We start from the raw sequence: 23,634 nt of genomic DNA, 5'->3' as shown, positions 1-23,634 counted from the left end.
TCAGCTCAGCAACATGCTCCATAAACTACAGCTAATCTCACAGACTTATGTCATTCCTACACCGTGCTTGGTGTTTAAAGAGAGTTTACTCTCCACGAGGACTTTCGCATGAGTGGGAAACATCTACCTCTCCTGTATCTGTTTGTTCCTTTCTGGAAATGGCTCACCACCCCCGCCCCTTGCTGTAAGTCCAGCGCACACCATCTGGAGGCCACACGCAGCATCCCTGCAATACCACACAGCAATGCAGAAAGGCACAAAGAGACAATGGCGAAGATCACCTCTTTTCCAGATAGTTCCTAAGACTGGGGGGAGGGGGTCAGGTGGAGTCTAATTTAGAAACAAGCCTGAAGGGACAGAAGTGACAGCCTGTGCTCAGGTCTTCCGGATTCCAGTAGAGGCTGACTGAATGACATCCAGCCTCGTGATTTCTCTTCCTGTCTGTTTCTCTTACTCCTCAGTCACCCATATTTTCTCACCCATATCCCAGGAGAACATGCTGGAATAAGTGGACAACCCTTTGTTCTTCCCTTCCAGAGCATCCCCAGCCAATGTCTGTACCTTCTCTCCCCCTCCATCTCTGGCTGACAACTTGGACCCGAGTTCATGACAGCCAACAACTCACTCTTGAGATACGGAGGAAGGCCTGTCCCCAGGTATTCATTCATGCATGTGATCTTGACATGATCCCACAAAGTAAGTACCCTTAGAAGCTCTGTTTACAAATGAAAGACTGAAGTGAGCCCTGGGCCCTGCACACGACTATAGTACTAGAACTCAGAAACAGAGACAGGAAGGCCAGCATCTGCTTACTACAAAGCAAACTTAAAGAGGGCAGACAAAGTCCTTGGGTGCCTGAAGTAGAGTCACTCTTTGGCCAAACCCAGAATCTGTCTAATGTCACAATAAGAGCCATCTAGCCATCGTCCTTGGTGCAAGCCTGACAGGTCATCCACTGTTTGCCTAGCTGCATGAATTTACTCTTCCAGTAAACAGAACTCCGATCTTCCTGGGGTAGCTGCTCTCTTCCATACCGTGTTTCTAGAGGTCAATTCTCCCTCATAGCTGTATGTGTGTATGTGTATGCATGTGTACAGGTGCATGTTTGCATCTGTGTTCACGTGTACTTATCTGTGTATATGTGTGAACATGTGTTTCTGATTATGTATATGCATGCACGTATACATGTGTGCACTTATCTTCATGTGTGTGTGCATGCAAGCATGTGTGCACATGTATGTATGTATGTATGTGTATGCACATGTATGCATGTGTGTGCATGCGTGTATATATGTGTGTACCTATATGCATGTGCATGTGTTTGCATGTACATGTATATGTATTGTGCACATGAGTATATGCATACATGTATATGTCCTCCAAATCTCTTCCTAGGAAGAGACCTTCACGGCCTCATTTCACCTTAAGTACCACTCTCTGAATATAATCTTATCCTGAGGTGGAGGGAAGGGTTAAGATTTCAAGTGTATTTACACTTGAAGAGTTCTCACAGTTCAGCCCACAATCTCTCAGTCTCCAGTTATAGGGTTAGTGAAGAAAGTCAGTGCTTATCTGGGACGGTGCTGATCAGGACTGGCCTAGCCATCCCTCTTGGCAGTCACCTTCCTACAGAGCAAGCACCCTGAGGAAAGGCAGCCTGAGAAGGAGAGAGGCAGAAACTGAATGACGGGGACAGTCCCTGAGCTCAGGCACACCTGAAGTCAGATCATTTCTGAGCCCTGCACTTTAGGTCCGGGTTTGAGGTATTTCTATTGTTGCATTATTTATGAAGGACGGTCAGAAACTATTAATGTTCTCATGCCAAATGAGCAGCGAACAAACAGGGTGAGCCATGAAGAATCAAGATTTGAACCAGGTTTCTCAGGCTTTAAGGTACTGGCCCTGAGCCATCCATGGGAGGAACCCAGTATCATGGCTATTCTCAGCCCAGGAGGCCCAGTCCCACACAGTACACTTCCCTGTCAACCCAATCAGCTTCTCCACAAACAGAAGTCATCTGTCCTTCCACCCCAACCATAACCCGGGTGTGAAGCAACTCCTGACTCAGGAAAAGCTTCAGAACAAAGCCAAGGTGTCAGATAACAAGGTGATATGCAGACTTTCATTTCTCCATCTCAGGATGGATGCAGCTTGGTCTATTCTATAGACCTTATAGGCTCTACAAGGATCTAGAATGGGAAAAAACCTCACATGTCCTACAGGGGAAATGAGCTGAGTACATCTCAGGGCATCTCAACCCTGTGACAGGATCCTGCCACTGAATCAAGATGAGGCAGCACCAGTTCTATATGATATGATGTGATTTGATATGCTATGCTATGATATGATATAAGACTGAGATCATAGCCAAGAGAAACGGCAAACCCCAGAAAGCAGTACACAGCAAACAACACATGATCCAAAAGTGTCAAAAAGCTAGAGAAGGGCTCGATGGCACACAGATATGCCTGACACATAATAATCGGCTATGGACATACATATATGTATATATACATGTGTATACATGCATGTATACGAAGATAAGTACTATTCTTCCTCATCAGCCCATAACTGGAGCATGTGAAGTGTTATGGGCTGAACTGTGAGAATTCTTCAGTGGTATATGTATATATGTATACGTATGCCATATAAACCCAATATAAGTCAAAAATATGCTAAATGTGCCTAACATACATTATCTCCCAAGCATCACAGCTTAGCCCAGCTTATGTGTGCTCAGAACACATATGCTAGCTAAAATTGGGCAAAATCATCGAACAAAATCCTATTTTTATGATAAAGTTTAAAATGCAACATGGATCTTTATCAAATGCTGTTTGAGAGTGAAAAACTAGTATGGGTGTGTTTTTGTACTATGGTGAAAATTGAAAGTTTGTAAATAAACCAGGCATGGTCGTATGCACCTGCAATCCCAGCGCTCATGAGACAGAGGAAGATCAGGAGTTCAAGGTCATTCTTGGCTACATAGAGAGTTCAAGGCCAGCCTGGGCTACATGAGGAGATCTCTCTCTCTCTCTCTCTCTCTCTCTCTCTCTCTCTCTCTCTCTCTCTCTCTCTCTAAATATATTCATATATGTGTGTGTGATGTGTGTATATGTATATGTATGTATACATGTGCATGTATATGTATGTAAATTATCCTTGCTGCAGTTCTTCAATGCTGCAACTACCAGCCATACATAGTGATTCAAATGAAAATTAGTTAAAAGAACATAAATCTTAAAATTCAGGTCCTCAGCTGCACAAGTCACATCTCAAGGGCTCAAAAGTCCTATGGGAGGGGATGGAGAGCTGGGTTAGGGGGAGAGCGCATGCTGCTTTTGCAGAGGAGCCAAGTTTGTTCCCAGCGCCCTCTTCTGGCCTCCACGGGCACCTGCAACTCATGTGCACATCCTTCTCCAGCCCTCCATAATTAAATAATAAAAGTAAATATTTTTTAAAGCGATGTGTGTGGTTAGTCACAGCTTCACTATCAGATAATGCAAACATACGGCATCACAGACGTTCCACAAGGCCAGACTGCCCTTCATCTGTATTAGTGTCTTTGTGGTTGCTGTGGTAAAATATTTTGACAAAAACAGCTTAAGGGAGAAAGAGTTTATTGTGGTCCACAGGGTTAGAGGCACTCACGCTTGGGAAGCATGACACAAGGCACAGAGGACTTGATAGCAGGATCAGGAAACTGGCTGTTCCTATTGATTCTGCAGTAAGGAGACAGCCAACTGAGAGCAAGTGGGGCTAGATCCTAAAACCTCACACCTCTACTGATGGACTTCCTCCAGCATGACTCCACCATCTAAAGGGTCCACAACCTCCCTGAACAGCGCCACCTGCTGGAAAGCGAGTGCTTAAACACATGATCCTGTGGGGGACACATCACACTCAAACCACAAGGACACATAGTAACCTGAGGAGAGGCCTCTGAAATGGGGAGGGGAATCCAGGGGTGGAGGGCTGAGATGACTGCTCTAGCAGAATCTTTATAGTACTTCAGACTGCTTGTTAAGTTGTATTTTACTCTCCATTCAAAGACACTTATTTTTAAACTTCAACCATATTTAACCTGATCATAGGTCCAGAAGGCGAGAGGCTAGCAGGATCAGGAAACTGGCTGACCATGGAGGATACCGTTGCATCCTGACTTCATGAACCGCCCCTTTGTTCAGTGCATCCATGCGGTATATGCCACCTCCCGCTAGCTGCCTAGCAACCACCTCAAGTACCACATTGGTTGTCATCGCACCTCAGTGCTGGTGTTCACGGAACCCTTATTTTAGCATTAGCTCCACAGTGCAAGAGCATTGAGCCGACGGTTTAGACATTTCGAGGAAAGCTGCAAAGTGCTTCCTTTAGGTAAAAAGAAGAAAGCACGACAAGACGTTTTGAGAGAGAAAGGGCCCACTCCCGTCACCTTCACTATGCTATATCTGTCGCGTTTACTAGCTGATGTTTATGTCTCACTGTGTCTAATCTATAAGTCAAACTTTGTCATAGGCACATGTCTTACTCAGGGTCACTATTGCTGTGATAAAATACCACAACCAAAGAAACATGGGGAGGAAAGGGTTCATTTGACTTACACTTCCATAGCACTGCTCTTCATGGAAGGGAGTCAGGGCAGGAACTCAAACAGTGGAGGTGGCAGGGACTGATGCAGGGACCATGGAGGGGTGCTCTTTACTGGCTTGTTCTGCCTGCTTTCTTATAGAATCCAGGAGCACCAGCCTAGGGATGACAACCACCTACTGAGGTCTGGGTCCTCCCCCATCAATCACTAATTAAGAAAATGCCTTATGGTTGGATCTGATGGAGTCGCTTTCTCAATTGACTCCTTTCAGATAACTCTAGCTTGTGTTAAGTTGACAGACGAGCAGCCAGCACAGCATGTATGTGTAGAAAAGAAGTACATTTACATATATCCGTCATGTAAATTTGGTGTATGAAGAACTGCATACACGGATATGGGGTTTGATACTACCCAAAGCTTTGGGCATCCACTAGGGGTCTTGAAGGACACCCTTTACCAGGAAAGGAACTGCTGGGGACTACAGAGATCCTATTTGCAAATAAAGTCTTATTCCCAGGAACCAAACACTAAAACTTGAACACATCTACTTGAGGAAACCAGTCAGACATACTATGCCATTTTATAGATAAAGTGAAGATTCAAGAGCCTTTCACTCGCCCGAAGCAGAGCCTATTCAGACAGCCCTGAAAGTCCTCCCACATTAGACTGGGCATAAGGGATGGCCATCGTCCTGCTTGAAGCTCGCCATGCTGCTCAGTGCCTGCACAGGCAACTCACCACAGGCAACGCTCAGAACAGGCAACACCAAGCACTGCCCATCTCTGCCCCTGCTTATCTGCCTGCTCTCTGCTAGGACCCGACAAAAGATTACACTGTTTCCCTAGGGCACGGGAAGGGGCTGGGTGATGACCTGCCAGTGTCTCAGATCAGATGGGGATCCAAGCTACAGAGGGCCCTCTGAGTCTCTAAGTCTGCAGGGCCCTTTGATCAGAGCTTTGAAGAGAGGGAGCAAACGCAGGCCCTTGGTGCTGCAGTGAAGGGCCTTTCTGATCTCAGGCAATGCATGGGGCTTTGTGTTGATGGAGGACTCAAAAGGCTTAAGTTAGAACCTAGGCTGGGGGTGACAAGATGTGGACACAGGCAGGCAGTGGGCCTGTGAGACAATGCTGCTATGTCCTTAGAGTTGTACTAGCTGTAGCATCACACAGGCACCCCGAGGACAACCAAAGCAAGCCCCCCTCATGCTTCTTCCTCTTCTTCCTCCTCCTCCCCCTCCTCCTCCTCCTCCTCCCCCCTCCTCTCCCTGTCTCCCTCACATATGTGAGACTTGTGAACACTCTGTCAGCAAGCATGGCAGACGATGATCTCATTGTAGGCCACAGCTACAAATATCAACAATCAAACTTTTACCTCAGGATCTTCTTATTCCACTCCATAAGAGCTTAGAGATTCAAAATGCTGGTTGTAAACTGTGAAACTATATCTCATGAACAACTATGCATCCCGGCTTAAAAACACACTTACAGGGGCTGGGCTCAGTGGTTATGAGTTTTGTTCCCGGCACCCGTATCAGGTGGCTTATAACCACCTATAACTCTAACCCCAGGAGATCTACTGCCTTATGGAGAGATGGCTCAGTGGTTAAGAACACTGCTCTTCCAGAGGTCCTGAGTTCAGTTCCCAGCAACCACATGGTGGCTCACAGCCATCTGTAATGGGATCTGATGTCCTCTTTTGGTGTGTCTGAAGACAGTGACAGTGTACTCATATACAATAAATAAATAAATAAATAAATGAATAAATAAATAAATAAATAAATAAATCTTGAAAAAAAGAAACCCCACGCTTATTCACATAAATCACATGACTATGAAAGGGTCCCTTGGGGTCTATGGGAGACTGCTTTAATGATTCTGTGCCTCCCCCTGCATGGTGTTTAAGTTTCATATACAGAACAGCACTGCATGCACATTTACATTTCATTTACATATGTATTATACCTGCCTAGGCTATGCACTGCTTCCTGCATATTTAAATCATCTCAAGATGACCTGTAATACACAAGTAGCTGTTACATTGCAGTTGTTAGGAAATGACCTCTCTTTGGCCGGTTCCCTGGTTAACCCATAGATGGACTAGACATAATGTAACATAGAGAATGAAGGAAGAGAAGAAAGATAACCTCATTTTAGATATTTTATAAATCATCCAAAAACTCATTTATGGGTCTAAATTTTCCCCCATTTAAGTAGAATTTAATTCTGACCCACACATTTCACTACCGGTCACATTCTCTTTCCTCTTTAGAACCTCAGGGTCGACTAAAGGCTTAAACTCAACAATAAAGTCTTCCAGAGTTCAGAGACAGAGTTTCCCATCAGATCTGCCTTTGCAGAGAAAGCTCCTAACCCCAGGACATGAGTGGTTTCTGGGAGACTTGAAGTGAACTTGCAGATGCTGACTGGGGCACTGTGTCAGCTCTTACCTGTTCTGTACCAGTTACAGAAGCCATCCCCGGGGCTGGGGAGATGGCCAAGCTGATGATGGGCTAGATTCATAAGCATAAGACCCAGGTTCAGATCCCACGTAAGAAGCTCTGTGGCTTAGCACTCATTGTTAGCCCGGTGTTGGGGAGGCAGACACAAGTGGGTCCTGGGGCTCCTGGTCAGCCAGCATGGCTCCAAGTTCAGTAAGAGACCCAAGTTCAGTAAGAGGACAGTGTCTGAAGAAGACACCCGCCACCAACCTCTGGCCTCCACATACATGTGTATAAACATATGAATGTATACATACACACACCCACAGAGAAAACCCTTCTAGCATGAGACACACTGCCATGGGCCTCTTCCTCCCTGGGTCACAGCTTCTTATGAGGCTCAGTTTAACCTTGAAAGCCCAGGTGGAAACGCTACACTAAACTCTTAGTCATGGTCACACAGCACTCCATGCTCTCCTTCCCACTCTGCATCTGGATTTGAGCCACATTGATGGGGCTCTCAGAAGCCCCGGTTTTATCCATGGCCCTCCTTCTCCTCACCAGCATAACAGAAAGACTTGATCACCCCGATGCCCCAGATTGGCTCTTCTGGTACCATCTTCTTTCTCTTTGCAAAGCAGCAACAATGAAAACAAAGTGAAGGTTCACCAATTGTTTCCTTCCAGCATCAGTCAGAGCTCAGCTCATAGCAATCATGGAACAGAAAGGGTAGCTCCTCCTTTAGGTCATTCTGAAAACTCCTTCAGAGGCTGGCTGGTCCTTTCCCACCACTCAGGCTCTCTTCAAAGCCAGTTTTAATACTCCATGATCACCTCAGTGCCACTGATCAAAACACAGCAGCCCATGTGGCTGGAGTCTTTGTCAAACCAACTACTAAGAAGGAAAGGTACTAGGGGGCCCCGGCCTGGACCACCAGACTGTGCTCTTGATTGAGGGCGACCTGAACATTTTACAACTGTATGGCAGAGAGAAGGGCCAGGCCTCCAGAGATTAGGAGGCAGTGAGGAATGGAACAGACCACTTACCAGGGGGACAGATGCACTCAGAGGGGGCTTCTCGAACTGTCCTGAGCTTGGCGACTCCATCCAACTTCTGAACCGAGAAGACAAAAAGTTGGGGGGAGAAGATCAGTTACAGAACAGAGAAGTGGAAAACTCTACCACGGTACTAAATGATCTACAGTGGCGGTGGTATTTTCCGGACCACTTCTTAAAAGGTCATTACATTCTCTAGGCGGTTCCCTAATGAGAAGAAAAGCAATAATAAACACCGAACATTTCTGAATATGTCTGATGACTCCTCAACAGAAGGTGTCAGATCTCTGCTGTGTTACTTCACATTCAAAGACAACAGGAAAAGCAACAGAGGTGGCTTCCTGCCAGGCAAGGGAAGCCAAAGAGAGGGTGGATAAAAGAGGCTTTGGGGCTGGAGTGGATTAACACTGACCCTTGCAACAGCTCTCTGGGGTCCCAAGAGCTGTCCTCTCCTCACCCAGAAGCTCCACAAACCTTCTATACCATAGCCTTGGATGTGGGAACCCTGGCCTAATTCACTGTGACATTTTCCTTTTTTCCCTCCCGGGAGATCCTTGGCCTAGATAATTCGGTTCAGTAGAATTTAACAAAAGTCTCTATGCATACCCAGCCCCGTGCTGGACATGGGAGAGAAGAAAAGAAATGCCACAGGGATGTACGCTACAGTGGTAACTCACAGGGACAGTTCTGGTGTGCTCATGGCCTGATTTGACTTCCTAGCAAATCTTTGGCTGCTGGGAATTGAATCCAGGACCTCCTACTGGCTAAGCACATACTGCACCACTGAACTACCCAGCCGTGGGGCAACTTCTGTGGCCAGAATTAAAGTCATCTCAAGTGAGGAGATGCAAGCTTGGAAGAGAAAAGTGACTGGCCTAGCATCTCATCCCGGAGGAGCCAGGGCTTAAGTCCTAGAAGGATTCAGAGGGCATTAAGTCTTTTCTTCTTTTGGCATTCGGGTAGCAGTGGTGGTGGTAGGGGGAGGCTAGGTAGGAACCCTTAAAGCTATCAGTGTAAAGGTGCTAATCTGTTGACTTGAGTTATTTAGTGCATTTACCAGTATTGGAGCTTCAGGTTCAAACATAAAGATGCAAATTTAGGAACTGGAGAGATGGCTCAGCAGTTGTAGGAGCACTGGCTGTTCTTACAGAGGGCAGCTCACGGCCATTGTAACTCCAGCTCCAGCGGATCTGATACCCTCTTCTTGCCTATACACACACACATACACACCCACACACACACACACACACACACACACACACACACACACACACACACACACACAAATACTTTTTAAAGGGGAAAAGTATTTTCTATCATCTGTCTGTCTGTCTGTCTGTCTTTCCATCTATATTTTTGTAGTGTTGGATATGGCACCCAGACTTATGCTAAGCACATGCCTTATCACTGAAGGGTTCTTTCTCCAGCCTGAGAGGTAACTTTTAAGCACTGTGCTGTAGGAAGGGAAAGGAGAACAGGGCAGGGGATGGGGGCAAGGTTCTATGCTTGGTCTGACAAAACCAAGCCTCTGGGCCTTCTATTGGGCCTGGTTTGCACTTCTTTGCAAAATTCAGTGCTAGACATGAACCCTGCTATGTCAGTTAAGCACGCACTCCAGCATGCACCCCAGCACCAACCCCAGCCTTGGTATCTGGTCTTTCCAGAATCCTGGTGGGGTTTCTCACTCTCCATCAGCCCCCAGATGATATCTGGTCACCCTGGCCAGTCTTCAGCAGCAGTCCAGTCCAGTCTGGTAGGTTTAGCCAGACTTTCCCTTTGGTAAGACTTGATCTACTGACTGCTCACCTTGGTCCTTGGCTAAAATCCCACTTGCTATGATTTATTTAGAATTGATGCTGCCATTCAATGCTTTAACAAGGACCCCTTGTGTGCATGTGTGTGCATGTGTGTGTGTGTGTGCGCGCGCTGCACACATGCGTGTGTGTATAGACACCAGGGGGACATTAGGTATCTTAACCTTAATTTTCTCACTGAAATGGCAGCTCAATATCTTGGCTAGACTCGCTGACGGGGGGCGGCGGGGGTTGCCAGATGTTGAGTGCTGAGGTTGCAGGTGTGGGCAGCCACACTAAAGTCTTTTACATGGGTGATAAATACCCAGACTCAGGTCCCTGGGTTTATATGGCAGGCACTTTACCCAATGGGTCATCTTACCAGAACCAAACAGTACCAAGTTGGGGTTTCACAAGCTTGGGAGCCCAGCCACACCCAAGCTACCTCTGGCTGGAGCAGCCCAGGACTAACAGTTTGGATTAAAACCTATTAAGAACACTTTTCATGACCTGGAAAATATATTCCACCTCGCAACGTGAAATCATAAAAATTAATCTCTTTTTTTTTAAGAACTGAGCTGAGCCTATAAAGTGACTAAGTGAAAGAATAAATAAGTAAACAAATAAATAAGAAGAAAGGAAGAATAAAAGGAATTGAACTGAATGTGGCAGGAAGCTATAGTTCCAGCTACTCAGCTGCTCTGGCATCTGAGACAGGAGGGTTGTTTGAGCCCAGGGGTTCCAGATCAGCCTGGACTACATAGTGGACTGCAGTTCAAAGACAAAAAGAAAACAACAATAAAAGCATGCAAAGATTTATTTCTGTTTTATTTCTGTGGAACATTGTAAATAAAGCCATAAAACATTCATATCTTTTGGCTGAAAAATCCCTACTCTAGGGAATTTTCTCCCAAACAACCCCCAAGGATAAATCATGAAGGGTTGTGCGTGTGTGTGTGTGTGTGTGTGTGTGTGTGTGTGTGTGTGTAGATTAGGGATATATATATATATAAATATATCGCATATATATTCATGTGTATCTGTCTGCAGGTTAGGGTTAGGGGTTAGGGATACACACATACACACACACACACGAATATGTATGTGTTGAATATATATGTGTGTGTGTATGTGTGTATGTGTGTGTGTGTGTGTGTGTGTGTGTGTGTATGTTAGGGTTAGGGTCCCAATCACATATATGTGTGATTGTGTGTATATGTAGGTATGTAGATTAAAGACCCTAACCTATATACATGCATACATACATACATACATACATACACACATATGTGTGTGTGTGAGAGTGTGTGTGTGTGTGTTATTGGTCAATCTTCAGCAGCAGTCAAGTCCTGTCTGGTAGGTTTAGCCAGACTTTCCCTTTGGTAAGACTTGATCTTCTGACTGCTCACCTTGGTCCTTGGCTAAAATCCCACTTAGGGAAGGATCGAAATCTCCTTGATGAAACTGTTGCAGTCAGGAGGTACCATTAGGAAGACAAGTGTACCAAGGAATCGGTTTTATAATGTGACACAAATACCATCCAAGCAGAACCCACCGAGGCTGCAGTGATGTGTTTCTTGGGTTTTGTTTTTCAAGTCAGGGTTTCTCCGTATAGCCCTGGCTGTCCTGGAACTCATTTGGTAGACCAGACTCCCTCAAACTCAGAGATCTGCCTGCCTCTGCCTCCCAAGATTAAAGGCGTGTGCTACCATGCTCAGTCAATTTTTTTGTTTGTTTTATTTTGAGACAGAATCTCAGATAATTGAGGCCTCAAAGTTGCTGGGTAGTGGAGGATGACTCTGAACTCCTTCAGCTCCTACTTCCCAAGAGCCGGGATACAGGCATGTGCTATTCTATTCAACTTTAAAAAAAAAAAAAAAAAGACAGACGTTCTGTCCTCTCGTGGCCATTCCACTGCAGAATTGTGGTACACAGATTCCATAAACAGCAGAACAAAGGTCTACCTGGGACCAAACAGCATTGTCACACATTCTCTGCCCTCCCTCAAGGAGAAAGGTGTACGCAGGCCCGATCACCGCAATAGTCACAGATGCAGTGCTTCCCCTGCCTCAAACGCCAAACTGCCGCTGCTGCTGACAGCCATCACGCTGAGGAATCACGACTGAAGATTTGTAAGTGGCAGGCTCTGTGACAACAACCTTCGACTCTCCTGGTCATACCCATTTACAGATGGGAAAATCGAGACGAGGAGGGAAGTGTCAGGTTTAGATCCAAACCTTAGTACCAGCTGTAAGCCAAAGCAGGACTTCTGTTTCCAAACAACTTTCATGTCTCCCAAAAGCCAGGTCTGGGAGCCATGTGGCTGGTTCAGTTGATGAAATGCTCACTATGCAAGCATGAGGACCTGAGTTCGGTCCTAGAATCCATGGAAAAAGCTAGGTGCTTGCAGTGCCAAGGCTGGAAAAGCAAAGACAGGTAGGTCCCCAGGGCTTGTCGGGAAGCCAGTCCACCCAAATCAGCGGACCCCAGAAACCAGTGAGTGTCCCAAAAAACAAGTTGGAGTGCTTCTGAAGAAGGACAGCTGAAATTGACCTCTGACCTCCACATACATGTGCAGACATATGCATGCAGCACACACACATGTACCTGTATGCACACACACATGCACCTAAATATATATACACACATGTCCCCCAAACCTATTCTGAGAGAAATCAGGTCTATGTTTGAGAAATGTTGGCAGGGGGGAAGATACTGAGTCCAGGAGGTCACACGGGATGCTGAGCCTGCCTGTATGAAACAGAGGTGAATACGTGACTACTGCACATCAGAAAGCATGCACTTTAGTGGCTAGACACCAACTAAAACCAAAAGTCACCCAGGAAGTCAGAGACTCCCAAGACAGAACGCAGGGTATGACCAACAAATGTAACTCTATCAACACTGCTCATTGGTCCCCCTCATCTGCAGGGATTCGTGTCTTAAAACTACACACAGTTCCAAATCCTGTAGAAATAATAGTTTTCTGCACATATGATGAAGTTCACCAGATAGACAAAAAGAGTCCTGATTACCAAGAGTAAGATGGGACAATTACAGCATTGTATGGTAACGAAGTTGTGTTAGCAACGCTGTGCTCCCTCGGAATATTAGACTGTGCTGCCCTGTCATTCTTGGGATGTTATATGACATGAAGCGAGGCCTACACGAGACAGCCAAGGAGAATGACACAGGCATTGTGACACAGAGTGAGGCTCCTAATGACCTTCAGATGCCTCCTCAGGAGAACAATCGTGTGCTTCAGGCGGCCCCAGGTTAGCTAGTGATGAAAACGCCAGGTGGGTAGCACCTGCCACGTAGACGAAGTGGAGGAAGACGTGAGGAAGACGTGATTCGTATCCCAGGATCAGCGGGATGGTGTGAGATTTCATCACACTACTCAGAGCAGTGTGCAACGGAAAACTTATGAGCTGCTTATTTCTAATTTGTTTTTTTTTATTCATTATGTTCAGACTGTCGTTAGTCACGGCAACTTGAATCACGGAAAGCGAAAGCGTGGGGCAAGGAGAATTACTGTATGTTAGAACCTTGAAGAAGGCCGGGACGCGGCTGGTGCAAGCAACTTTGCGAAAGTGTAAGGCACTTTTACACAATCCATGCGCTCTCATCAGCTAAGCTGTTTCTCACAGGGCTTCAGATGAACAGCTCTGAAAGTGCTTTACATGCCTATAAGGGCTGAGAAAAGGACATAAACACAGGGTAATGAGAGGCAGGCCTATTGCCAACCAAGAAATAAACCATGAGCAAGCAAAGCTAGAAGCCTGAGTTCACCCCAGTCTGGAGCCAGAGCCATCACTGAGAGGGCATGTCCACGCTGCGAGACAGTCACAGAGATCTGCTGAGCCTCACACACAGACAGGTAGTCAGTGAAGCCCTAGTGAACGGAAACTACCCAGTGTCAGGAAAAGAACCACGGCAAAGGACAACAGGGAATGGCAGGCAAAACACACTCAGGGAAGCAAAGGGCTCCTCCTGTGTCCAGGAGTGGACTCCATAACACACTCTCCAAAACATGCCACACATTAGGCATCTGGAGGGTCATGCAGGAGGGAACAGTCAGTCTCAGGTTAGGTCGTGGGCCACGCTGGTATATACAAGTGTTCCTGCAACATTGTAACACCACTAAAACATTCCCCTTATTTAGCGACCTCATCCCCATGACCACAGCACAGCACCTTACACATGTTTGCGAGGATGCTGATGAGAACACACCTACTGTGACATACACAACACGTGTCATCAAATAGCCACTGAACCCCTGTCCTATGCCATCTACATACAGATGCACTCTCATGTTGCCATGACAATGAATTCGCTATATTGGAAACTGAAGTATATTTTTTGCCTTTTTTTTTTTTTTTAGGTTATGTTTCCTTGCTTGTTTTGAGACAGGTTCTTTCTACACTGGCCCTAAATTCCCTCAGGAGATGACCTTGATTTAAGATAAGGAGACCCTGCTGAGGCTGAGGATGACCTTAAACTCCCTATCTCTTTGTTTCTACCTCTCAAGGGCTGAAATTACTGGCATGAGCCATGAAGCTCCATTTGTGCAGTGTTGGGGACTGTCACATGTGCTTGAAAATACTCCTCAAACTGAGCTCCTGGCCCAGGATGGCTCAGCCAGTACAGATGGGGCTGCCAAGCCTGACCACATGAGTTCAGTCCTGAGACCCAGCAAGTTGTTCTCTGACCTCCACATATACGCCATGGAACATGAACCCCCTCACACACAAACAGATACACACACACACACACACACACACACACACACACACAGAGAGAGAGAGAGAGAGAGAGAGAGAGAGAGAGAGAGAGCTCACAGAGACATACACACAGGCATGTGCACACATAATACATACACACATATTAAAATGTAATTTAAACAAAGAACAAGCGAGCGTCACCCTCAGCCCCTGAAGTTGCCTCTTGAGCTGTGACGGCAAAGCTCCTAAATATTTATAGAAACTTTAAAACTGCAACACTCAATAGAAATTACCACCAAGGAAAATCAGGGCCAGGATGAGAAAAATCAATTAATCAAAACCCCACAATGGCTGCAGATGTTGGAATTAGCACACGGAGATGTAAAACAACTACTGCAACTGAGTGCATGTGTTCAAGAAGGGGAAGTACCAAGGACATGACAAAGACCCAAATTAGAATCCGGGAAGTGAAAATGGCCGTGTCTGAGATGAAGAACATGACGGAGGAATTAATGGCAGATTAACTGCAGAAGCAAAGACCAGCGAACCTAGAGACAATAGAAAGCATCCACATTGAGCAAAGAACTTTCTAAAAGAGGATAAAGAGAAGAGAGCAACGGAACCATGGGCTTCAGGAGGCTAACTACATGTAGTAGGAGCCGCAGAAGGAGAAGAGAGTGGAAAGAAGTAAGAAATACTTGAAGAGGCGATGTTCACCAATATTTTCTAACTTGATGAAAACTACAAACCCGGGCTGGAGAGACGGCTCAGTGGTCAAGCGCACTGACTGCTCTTCCAGAGGTCCTGAGTTCAATTCCCGACAACCACATGGTGGCTCACAACCATCTGTAATGGGATCCGATGCCCTCTTCTGGTGTGTCTGAAGACAGCTACAGTGTACTCATGTACATAAAATAAATCTTAAAACAAAAACAAAAGCCCTACAAACCCATCTATCCAAGAATCGCATGTAAGCAATGAGAACAGTTAGCTGGAGCACGGCAAGATGGCTCAGAAAGTAAAGTGCTGTCTGAACGAGCCTGACAATTGGAGGTCGATCCCTGGAACCCATGGTAGAATAGAAAGCCAACTCCCAAAAGTTGTCCTCTGACCTCTCTAAGTTTGACATGACAGGCACACCTGCGGATATCTCTTCCTCCCCACCATCTGTCTCTTCTTCCCTCCCTCCCTCCCTCCCTCCCTCCCTCTCTCCCTCCCTCCCTTGCTAGGTGTGGTGACTCATACTTGTAATCCTAGAATGTGAAAGGCTGAGGCAGGAGGATTAGCAGTGAGTCACATCCTGTCTCAAAACAAAAACAAATTAAAAACGTACAATAAGATAGGTTATAACCATTTTGCCTAAAATCAATGATAAAGAGAAAATCTTGAAAAGTAGCCAGAGGCGGAAAAAATATTAGATGCGGGTATGGGAATTCTCACACGATGCTGACGAGAATGTGACGTGTAACAGCTCTGAACAATTCGGTTGTTTCTTAAGCCTCGAGGCAGGTGTGGTAAGATATGTCCAGAGTGCCAGCCCTTGGGAAGCCCAGACAGGAGCATCACCATAAGTTCAAGTCCACTCCAGGATATATAAAAAGTCCTAGGCCCCCAGCTCTGAAAAAAAAAGAAGAAAAAAAAAAAAAAAAGAGTCCTAGGCCAACCTGGTTTAAGGAGTGAGATCTTGGCTGGATAGGATGGTTCACGCCTTTAATCCCAGCACTTGGGGAGGAAGATCACTGTGAGCTGGAAACCAGTCTGGGCTACACGTGAGTTGAAGCCAGCCTGGGCGATGGTGTAGATGGGTCATCCTATCTGAAAAACCAAAACAAGGGCCAGCAAGTCTGGTTTATTAAGGATAGGTGTTTGCAGGGTTGGGGATTTAGCTCAGCGGTAGAGCGCTTGCCTAGCGAGCGCAAGGCCCTGGGTTCGGTCCCCAGCTCTGGAAAAAAAAGAAAAAAGAAAAAAAAAAAGGATAGGTGTTTGCAGCCCAACCTGACAAGCCAAGTTCAGTCCCCAGGATCTACAAGGTGGAAAAGAGACCCAACGCCTGCAAGTCGTTCCCCAACTTTAACCTCAGTGTGTATGGTATGTACATGCACCCACATACAGTATACACATCCTAAATAAATAAAGAATGAAAACTAATCAAAAGTAAGAGAAATCCTGTGACTCTTGATGGGCTGGCAGAAGGTCGGGAAGCAGGAGCACCAAGCAAGCATGAAGTTATTTGGAGGGCAACAGCTACAGGCAAGAACTTGATTGTTGGAAAGGCTCCCGAAGTGCAAATGTGTCTAAATGTATCAAATTCTCCCAAATGTGCAAATGTGTCTAAATGTATCAACTGGTACAACTTAACTAAGTAACTGTCTTTGTTGGTCAATCACAAATTAAGAAAAACAACAATGAAAAAAAAATTCTACATCCCAACTGCCCCAGGCTTGGGTGGTTTGGGGGGCAGAGGGCAGGTATCCTGGGGTCAGTGAGCATCTCACTGAACTTCAGATACTACTCAGGTAAAACCTCCCTGCAAAGGCAAACACAACTAGAGAGCAGCTAGGCTGGCCCAGGCATTTGGCAGAGGCTGCCAGACTATTCTGGAAGGAATGTGGGTTTAATCAGTGACTCCCATCAGCTCGCTGAGTGACTCTCTTCCAAACCACATCAGCAGGCAGATTTCCTGAGTCCTGCTCTTTCCCAAATGCATGCTAATGTATTGAAAGGGGGTGGTCTACAAACAAAATCCAGTTCTTTGGGAAGCCTCCATTCAGGTTCCTATTCATTCGCTTTGAAGGGCACGCATCACTTCCCATCGGCCCCACTGTGAGGATTCTTCACATGGAGCTGACAGAAGAAATCCCTTCTGAGGCCCTCCTGCTGGATAGATGGTTTTCACCACAGCATTTGGCTGCTTGAAGAAACCCCTCAGGCTGCTGGGAGACAGAGAGGCTAATCCTCCTCCACATGACAGTCAGGGTCCCCATAGTTCCTGGCATTTGTCAGGCTCTGCCTTAATCACTAACAATCAGTTCTCTGCTTCCAGCTCACCCCAGCGTCCTGTGTCCAAGCAGGTGGGTCTCAGGTGGCTGGGGTTAGCTATGACTAGAGCTTAACACAGAACTACGCACGCAGTTTACTGAAAACATTTCAATCTGGGGGAGATGGCTCAGCGGGCAAAGTGCTTGCCGTGCAAGGATAAAGATCTGGCTTTGATCCCTAAAACTCAAGAAAAGCCAGGTATGACGGTGGGAGATAGCATTCCAGCACTGGGAAGGAAACGGTGTTTCTAGGGCGTGAGAGCCTGCTGGTCTGATGTCACTGGTGATCTCTAGGCTCAGGGGAAACCATATCTTAGAAAAGAAGGTGACGAGCTTTTGTGAGAAGGCTCAGAGGGAAAAGGTGATAACCCAAGTTCAATGCCTAGCTCTAGCTAGCCCAAAATCTAATTTTAATTAAAAAAAAGTGGAGGGGGTTACTGAGGAAGACAGCTGATGTCAATCTTGCTCCCTCCCCCAACACACCTGTATGCATAGGCACACATGTAAAAACATTGTAAATCGACTACATGATTCTGGAGTATAACCTCTGAAGATGACACATCATGTCACCATGCTTTGGGAGGGGCGTGCCTTGTAGTTTCCTTTTCTCGGTCAAGCCTGAACGTGATGATGTCATAGGTTAAATGGCATTCCTGCCGAGTTTCTCTGGCAATATCCTGATCCTTAGTAACTCAGAACATACCTGTGTGTGAGGATGGAGTCTTAGAGAGATAGTGAAGGTAAGATAGAGTGAGACCCTGACCCAAGAGGTCAGTGTCCTAATAAGAGGGGACCGAGACACAGACACACGCAGAGGAAAGCGGACAGGCAGATACAGCCTATGCCAGCCAAGAGTAGCTTCAGAAGGAACCAACCCTGTCAACATGGTGATGCCAGACTTCCCGACGGCAGAGTTGAGAGAAAATCCGTTCCTGCTATTCAAGCCACCCAGCCTGTGATGCTCTGTCATGGCGGCTTAGCACACTAATGCCAACCAGGTCTCAGACTCCCCCACCCCATCCTGACTCTGTTCTTCTTTTAGACTGCCCACCAGAACCCATGAGGACTCAAAGAAAGGAACAGTAAGGAGACTGTGAGGCCCAGCAAGCAGGGCCAAGTGAGTTTCTACTTCTTCTGGTTCTAGGAAATAGCTAGTGAGGTCTCCAAAAGGATTCTGCACCAGACTCGGTCTTGTAACCATGATTCCAGGTTAGCAAGGCAAGGCAAGGGTTTTAAGGGCCCCAGGGCTTTGCTGCATCCTGCTGGTTATCCCTAAATAGAGCTCACTGCCTCTCCACAGAAACCCAGTAAGGCAGGCTCTGTAGCCCTTTTCCCAGGCCTAGAAAAGCCACCTCTAATGTCCTCAAAGGAGGAACAGAAGACCCAGTGTAAGGAGGCTCTCGGGGAACCTGGGTGGAAAAACTTCTACCAAAAAGCACAGGTTAGACCGATCCCAAGTGGACAGGTGTCAGTCACACCCTCCCAACCCACCCCCCACTGGATTCCTTTGCAACTCCACCACATTGTGTGGGTACACACAGACCAACTCTCAAGCGTTCCCATGTATGCACAAACTCTCACACCCATGCATGTGTGCACTCAGGCACACATCCATGTGCACACATGTAGGCATATGGCAGCATTCCCATGCAAGCATTCGCACCCACATACACAGCCGCATGCATGCATACGGTCACATACAGGCATGCACACTCACACAGACTGGTGCCTAGACACACACTCAGGTGCCCTCACACAGACATACATGCACACTCATGAGCACACCTGTACACATGATTGTTCCGTCACACCATGTCACGCTCTCACCTATGACTGTCGAACTGCCACCATGGGGCTGCCCTCTATTGACTGCACCACAACTTAGGTCTGAAGACAGTACCTCAGGGCAGTAACAGAGCTCCACCGCACAAAAGGTAGCAGCACGAATGAACGGACCTCGGCTTCTCTGTGCAATGTTTGCCCCAGGAGGACCAAACTTGAGTCAGTTTTATTTATTTAAATTGTTTTTTTTTTAATGAAAAAAAAAAAAAAAGACCAGACTGCATTTTAATTGCTTTACGATTTGTTTCACAACTAAAAGTTGGAAATAAATTCCATTTTGGACGTTCGTACTCCCCATCTGAAAACACCCCAGCCCTGGCCCTCTCGGCCCAGATTTCCTGGCCACATTGGGGAAAATAAATTCTCTCATTTACAAGTGTGAATTGAAGCAGATGTGTGAAGCCTCTGGTTTATCACGAGCACTTAGGCGTGTTTGGGCTGCACCGTGTGATCCCGGAGCTGGACCTGCTCAGCAGTCAAAGCGAGTGCACGAGGTGTTACACTCATCACAGTGACAAATGCACGGTCATTTCCATGAGCACTCGGCTTTTATTTATTTAATTTTTTGGTCATAAGTACAATTTTTTTTTTTAAAAACTTCACAGGATGGGGGTTGGGGATTTAGCTCAGTGGTAGAGCGCTTGCCTAGGAAGCGCAAGGCCCTGGGTTCAGTCCCCAGCTCCGGAAAAAAAAAGAACCCCCCCCCAAAAAAAAACTTCACAGGATGTCTCCTGCACAAATGAAAAACCCAGAAAAATAGGAGGTTTTGTGTTTGCTTTTACTATACTTCCAAGCAATGCTTCTCAGCCCTGTGGACTCACAATACACAATCTAAAGGTATAATCTCTCTATCTCTATCTCTATCTCTATCTCTATCTCTATCTATATCTATATCTATATCTATATCTATATCTACATATCAAAAGATGGAGAGATGGCTCAGTGGTTAAGAGCACTGACTGTTATGTCCTGAGTTCAGATCCCAGCACCCACATGGTGGCTCACAACCATCTGTAATGAGATCTGGTGCCATCTTCTGGTGTGTCTGAAGATAGCTACAGTGTACTTATCTATAATAAATAAATAAACCTTACAGGGTACTTATCTATAATAAATAAATAAACCTTTAAAAAAAAGAATTGATTGAAAGGATCACAGTGTTATGGGAGTTTGTGTTGTGTTGTGTTGTTTGAGGCATTTTGAGTCAAAGTCTCACCGTGAATCCATACACCTGGATCCATTTGCCCTGGAACTTGTCACTAAGCTACCTCGGCTTCCTGAGTACTAGAATTACAGGCATGCACCACCATGCCCAGTTAAAGGATCATAAGGTCAGCTATGTAACCTTGAGACTCCTCTCCAGTTAGCCACCAGGCCTCTTCAGCCACTCCTTCTAGGCACAATAAAGCATTCTGGAAGGAAGAGCGCTGGCCTACAGTGCTCACAATGCACAGAGCGCTTCCCACTTTACTCCCACGGAAACCATGCCAGGCACTTCAAGCCCTGTTTAGCAGATGAGTAAACTGAAGTTTTAGAAAAAGTCAATTAGGGGTTGGGGATTTAGCTCAGTGGTAGAGCGCTTGCCTAGCAAGCGCAAGGCCCTGGGTTCGGTCCCCAGCTCTGAAAAAAAGAAAAGAAAAAAAAGAAAGAAAGAAAAAGTCAATTAATTCTCCAAAGTCACCCAGCTGGGACATGGCAGGGCTGAGGCGGGAACCTGGGTCTGCTTAAGGCTAACGTCTTCCATGCCGCCCCACCAAGCCATCTCTTACAGATGTCTGAAAGGTTGTGCACACTAGCCGAGCAGGCTGCTGTCCACACTCAATGGTGACTCCCCCCAAGGCCGATCATAGGGCTGGGAAAAGGGCACAGCACAAGAAGTCTGGGAAATGGGTTCAGATGTTTGTCCTCAGAGGTTCTCGTGTCACTGCTCCTCTGTGGGAGAGTGACTCTTTCCTCACAGAATGGAAAGATCAAAGGCCACTGGAGATGCTACTGAGAAGCTGGAGGCCATACGTGCAACACTGTCCACACGGAAGGACATATAAAGGGGCTATGGTGTAGTTTGGTGGTGGAGGGACTGTCCATGATGAGAGAAGCCGAAGTACCATCTCCAGCACTGCAAGGAATTATGGGTTGTGATGGGGGTGAGGACTCAGCTGTCTTCCCATAAGCCACACACTGCCGTGACTTTCTTTAAACTCCATCTGTAAACCTATTTCTTTCCTTAGTGGTTTGTGCTAGGTCCCAAAATATGTTTCTGGACATCATGAAGAGATGTTTTCTGAATACTTGTGTCAACAATTGTAGCTTAAAGCTGGGCTGGCAGGATGGTTCAGTGGTTAAAGGCACTTGTAGGCGAGCCTGTCTACGTGAGTTTGAATCCAGATACAATGTAGCCAAAAATCACAACCCACTTCCTAGAGGGAACCCCCACCCCAACTTCCTTAAGTTGTCCTCTGACCTCAATGTATATCCCCCACACAAGATAAATAAATAAGCATAAAAAATAAAAAAAGATTAATTCCAACCCTATACATAGGACAAGCAAGAACTGAAGGTTGTGTGTGACCAGTAGAGAACTTCCCCAGACTGAGTTAACTTTTATCTGCATAATTGGGAGATAAGCATAAGCCATGGGTGGTGGTACACACCTTTAATCCTACCACTAAAGAGGCAGAGAGGACTGTAGGTCTCTGTAAGTTTGAGGCCAGCCTGGTCTACAGAGTGAGTTCCAGGACAGTAAGGGCTACACAGAGAAACCCTATTGTGGAGAGAGAGAGAGAGAGAGAGAGAGAGAGAGAGAGAGAGAGAGAGAGAGAGAGAAGTTGAGTATGGAACAGGCTCTTGATGCCTGGCACTGTCAACAAACCATTTTACAAGGTCTCTGTCAGCCTAATTCTGGAAGAAATCCACGGCTCTTTCCATCTCTTGTTAAAGGCCTCTTTCTGCTCTCAGTGGGGACAAACACAAAATAAGGGCATGAAACCAAACTTGCCCACCGTGAGACTGGAGGCAAGACTTCACAATGGAGCACCAACTTCAGAGGATCAAGGGAAGACACAGGTTCAGACAACTGCCATGCTAAGACAAGGACTGAGGAGAAAGTCCCACGCTTGTTCTGTTTTGTTCCCTGTTGTGGCATTAAAGCACTGACCAATACGACTGGGGGCACAAGAGGGGTTATTTGGCTTAACAAATAAACTGTCCAGCTAGCACTGAGGGAAGTCAAGGCAGGAACTGGAGGCAGGATCCTAGAGATGGGGACAGAAGTAGAGGTCACATGGGGACAGTACTTCACACAGGGACAGTGCTTACTGACTTGCCCACCACGGCTTGCTCAGCCTGCCTCCTTATACCATCCAGGACCACCACCCCAGGCTCAGGACTTCCCACGTCAGTCATTAATCAAGAAAATGCCCTATAGACTTGCCTACAGACCAGAATGATGAAGGCAATTCCCCAACTGAGGCTCTTTCTTCTCAGGTAAGTCTAGTTTGTGACAAGTGACAAAACCTGACCAGCACAGTGATAAAGTGTATAAAGGGGAATCACTATCCCTGAACTCAAGCAGTATTACAGAGCAATAGTGATAAAAACTGCATGGTATTGGCACAGAGGCAGACAGATAGACCAGTGGAATAGAATTGAAGACCCAGAAATGAACCCACACACCTATGGTCACTTGATTTTTGACAAAGGAGCCAAAACCATCCAATGGAAAAAAGATAGCATTTTCAGCAAATGGTGCTGGTTCAACTGGAGGTTAGCATGTAGAAGAATGTAGATCGATCCATGCTTATCACCCTGTACAAAGCTTAAGTCCAAGTGGATCAAGGACCTCCATATCAAACCAGATACACTCAAACTATTAGAAGAAAAAGTGGGGAAGCATCTCGAACACATGGGCACTGGAGAAATTTTCCTGAACAAAACACCAATGGCTTATGCTCTAAGATCAAGAATTGACAAATGGGGTCTCATAAAACTGCAAAGCTTCGGTAAGGCAAAGGACACCATTGTTAGGACAAAACGGCAACCAACAGACTGGGAAAAGATCTTTATCAATCCTACAACTGATAGAGGGGTTATATCCAAAATATACAAAGAACTCAAGAAGTTAGACTGCAAGGAGACAAATAACCCTATTAAGAAATGGG

At 46.2% G+C, this 23,634-nt stretch overlaps 1 protein-coding gene across 1 annotated transcript in view; it reads right to left on the bottom strand.

Moving 5' to 3' along the window:
* Window positions 1–23,634, bottom strand: part of Col23a1 (collagen type XXIII alpha 1 chain) — a 286,953-nt gene that overhangs the window by 249,401 nt on the left and 13,918 nt on the right. Inside the window, 1 exon segment of the mRNA NM_181636.2 lies at window positions 8,072–8,138. Within this exon segment, the coding sequence (NP_853667.1) occupies window positions 8,072–8,138 (67 nt within the window).

This window comes from Rattus norvegicus, chromosome 10, assembly GCF_036323735.1.
Source record: "Rattus norvegicus strain BN/NHsdMcwi chromosome 10, GRCr8, whole genome shotgun sequence".
In the NCBI taxonomy this organism is placed as follows: Eukaryota; Metazoa; Chordata; class Mammalia; order Rodentia; family Muridae; genus Rattus; species Rattus norvegicus.
The sequence above is the reverse complement of the archived record's forward strand: the minus strand, read 5'-3'. Positions and strand labels throughout refer to the sequence as shown.